At 47.1% G+C, this 3428-nt stretch overlaps 1 protein-coding gene across 1 annotated transcript, besides 6 other annotated features; it reads right to left on the bottom strand.

Moving 5' to 3' along the window:
• Positions 1-134: 134 nt before the first annotated feature.
• TraAM80_00001 (putative immunodominant antigen, putative,tc40 antigen-like) lies at positions 135-1142 on the bottom strand (the record flags this gene model as incomplete). The annotated part of the gene is made up of 1 exon (XM_029377098.1): positions 135-1142. One exon carries the CDS (start codon positions 1140-1142, stop codon positions 135-137), a length of 1008 nt encoding a protein of 335 aa, XP_029242988.1.
• An 842-nt stretch (positions 1143-1984) lies between these two features.
• Positions 1985-2052: a microsatellite.
• Positions 2053-2133: 81 nt separating this feature from the next.
• Positions 2134-2186: a microsatellite.
• A 20-nt stretch (positions 2187-2206) lies between these two features.
• Positions 2207-2242: a microsatellite.
• A 250-nt stretch (positions 2243-2492) lies between these two features.
• Positions 2493-2542: a microsatellite.
• A 157-nt stretch (positions 2543-2699) lies between these two features.
• Positions 2700-2739: a microsatellite.
• Positions 2740-3068: 329 nt separating this feature from the next.
• Positions 3069-3102: a microsatellite.
• Positions 3103-3428: the final 326 nt, after the last annotated feature.

Here is a 3428-nt window from a genome sequence, read left to right as displayed (position 1 = left end):
AGTGTGTGTGTGTGTGGGGGGGGGGGGGGCGTTATGTACGGTGTAGCACTAGGTGTCCAAAACCAAAAGCTTTGCCAACGAAACTGCCTCTCTCTTATTAGTGTTTACATACAAACAAAAAAAAATAAATAAATTCACTCTTTGTTTTGGTGTGGTGCGAAGGAAGAACAACGCTGCATCGCATCATCAAAGTGACGACGCTTCACCGTTGAACCAAACACACCGTACCCAGCACTTTCGACTAACGCCGCACTTCCGCTGACGTCACTCTTTGTGTTGTTTGCGTGCTTCAAAAGTATGGTTCCAGTTTTGTTTAGGACAATGTTTTGTTGGAGTTCCAGTTCCCGTCGAATATTCACGTATCGTTGGCAGAGTACATCCAGCTCTCTTTTCCGCAACCGCTCAAACTCAGCCCGGCGCAGCTCCATTTTATTCTTCAACACCATGTGCTCCTGATGATGCTTCTGTCGCAACAATTCCTCTCGACGCTCAAACAACTCTATCTTCGCCTGCATGAACCGCTCAACATCTCTTGCTTCTAATCGATCGGCCTTCAGCTTGGTGCGGTGGGCGCGGGCGTATTGACGTTGCGTCGCGAGGATGTGCTCCACGGCCCTCGTGTCCAGCAGTCCCCGACTACACCTCGGCATATTTGGAGTTAAGTTATTCATCTCTTTGTAAAAGGCCTGCAGCTCCATATTCTGCCGCTCAAGCAGCGTAGTCTCCAACTCCATCTGGTGCTCCTCAAACTCGTCAATACGCGCATTCCACACGCGGTGAAACTCCATAAACTCCTCACGGTGGGCGTCCTCTACAGCCTGACGCTCCTGCCTCTGTTGCTCCGTCAGCCCGCGCACGTGCCGCGTTTCCTCGTCATACCGCAGATGGCGCAAAACCTGCTGAACAAGATCCGCCTCTACGTATCGTGCACGGTCCTGGCACGCCTGGCGGTACTCACGCAATGTATTTGCGAACTCCACAGTGGAAACCTCGTCCTGCTCGCCATTCGCGGCCAGTTCCTCCAGCACCGCGCGCGCCCGCTGCTCCAGCAGAATGAACTTTTCATCCTTCGGTTCAGTGGTATCCGCCCCCTCCGCATCCACGACAGCTTGATTCGAGCGCGACAGCGTCTTCAAACTCATGACAAGTTATTACTGAAATATGTGAAGACGCAACACAAGCAAGGTGCAGCAAAGCTGGGGCCAACGAGCAACAGCAGGGATGCAAAGATAGTTATGAAGCCCAACCAACAAAACGAAGAAACAACAGCAGGAATTGGGGGCCAAACTCAATGAAATCCCGCAAAGCAAACGATCGTAAACCCGTCTGCAACACAACGTCAGGACAACACCTTTTGTTGCTCTTCTTGGCGTATGTGCAAGCAAAGATACAGAGAAGGAAGAGGTACCCGTCGCTGGGCAGAATGCGCCAAAGCAACAGTGAGCATTAACACGTAGCCAAAGACATGGACCGTCGGCAGGCAAGGAAAAAATAAGTACGCACGCAAGGCAAAACAAAAAAAATTCATAGCGACAACAATAATAAACGAAGCAGGCACCCATTGCCCCAGCCCACAGGCCTTGAAAAACGCACAATTAAGGGGCACAGTGGCTACCGCAGTAGCAAACGCCCGCATATACAGAGAGAGGGGAGGGTGAAGGGGAAAAAGTCAACTTTGTGGGGAGCGAAATCTATTGCAGCTCAAATATGTTATCAACGAAAGAAGGCCAGTGCCACCGCAAAGAAATGCGCAGCAGATCCAACACACTACTGATCCCCCACCCGCTTCGCAACCCCAAGTCAAGGGGGCACCCCGGTGGGCCGCTGCAGGTGTCGCTGTCGTGTAGCAGCGAGGCGACCACGACTCCAACCCAAACAGTGGAAACACAGAAATCACGGAAAAAAAAAACACGCGCATTGTGAGTCAGGACGACGCTACACACGCCATCCAAATAATTGGGGTGTAAAGCGCAAAGCAAGAAGTAAAACAAAGCAAATAAATCGAAAAAGAAAACAGGAACAGAACAAAAAAAAAACACACAACAAAAACAACGTGTTCGCTCAACCTCCGTAAAGAAGAAAAAAGAAGCAAAATAAAAAATTACAGAAATCACAAAAAATGTAATAAGCGAAATATATATATATATATTATATATACCTATTAGTTACGTGATATTTATTATTATTCCGCCTGGAAAATAGCGACCACAAGCAAACCCACACACACACACACACACACGCAACGCAAAGTGTTTAGAGTAATGAAGCCACGAGACGCCACAGCGTTTCCGTCACCATAATCCAGCGGCACAAGACGTCACATGAACCCCAGGAGAGCATGAACGACGGACAATAAAAAGGTTCCAAGCAGCCTCACACCTGCACAAATCTCTACATGCAGCGTGCTGCGCGAGATCATATAAAGAAAGCAAAAAGTCAAAAGTCGTTGTCTACACCAACGGCAAAAGAAGAGACTACACACACTTTGAACCAAATAAAATCAAAAAAACAAACAAACATATAAAACTAAAAAAAAAAAAAAGCTACTCGTATCGTGCCTGCTTCACGTTTATTAGCACTTGGTACACAGCTTCCCTCCCTTTGCTGTGGCTGTCCGCAGGCAAGTCTTCCCTCTCAATCTTGCACCCACGCACCTACTAAGACTCAGGAAATGGCTGTGATCCCAAGCATTGGTTCGTAAAAAAACTGAACAACGTAAACAAGAAAAAAAAAAAAAAACAGAGATGCCCAATGAAATGCAAGAAGCATCTTACAAGAGCGATAATGCGTGGTGAAAAAAAAGTCCAACAATGCTGATGAATAGAGGATGCTCATGACGTTACGCCAAGATTCATGTGCCTCATTAATCATTTTGAATTCCTTATTTTCATCATAACTTCCTCTTTGCCCACACTTCCTCCTCTTACTTCACTATGTCCGTCAGACCTTTGCCACTGCTCTTCTTGAATCCCTGCATTAGTCTGGATGCAGGTAAAGGCAGCCATAGTAATATGTTAGACTCTTTCCGTTATTTTCCTCCACAGATTGTCGCATCAGCGACACAGACGCACACACACACTCACACTCACACTCACACTCACAGCGAGGGAAAGAGAACGCGAGGGTAAAAGAGAGATGCGCACGGCAGTCTACATATATGTGTGCGCAATCGATCCTAAAGGAGCACGTAGCTCCCCAGCACGACCACGTGACGCGCAAATTGGAAGGTGCAGTCATGACGGAAAGAAACAAAAACAAACAAAAAGCAGGGGTGATGTGAAACAAACAAAACAAAAACACTGTATAGGGCAGTAAGTAAAGAGAGATGCAAAAAACAAAACAAAAAAAGAGGGTCAAAGGAGATGGGACATCCATGAAATACACGCATAAAACAAGAAGAAAACGAGAGAAGTACAAGGAAAAAACTG

Source organism: Trypanosoma rangeli, assembly GCF_003719475.1.
Source record: "Trypanosoma rangeli strain AM80 chromosome Unknown Tra_15.4_contig_00001, whole genome shotgun sequence".
In the NCBI taxonomy this organism is placed as follows: Eukaryota; Euglenozoa; class Kinetoplastea; order Trypanosomatida; family Trypanosomatidae; genus Trypanosoma; species Trypanosoma rangeli.
This window is presented reverse-complemented; position numbering and strand designations above follow the sequence as displayed.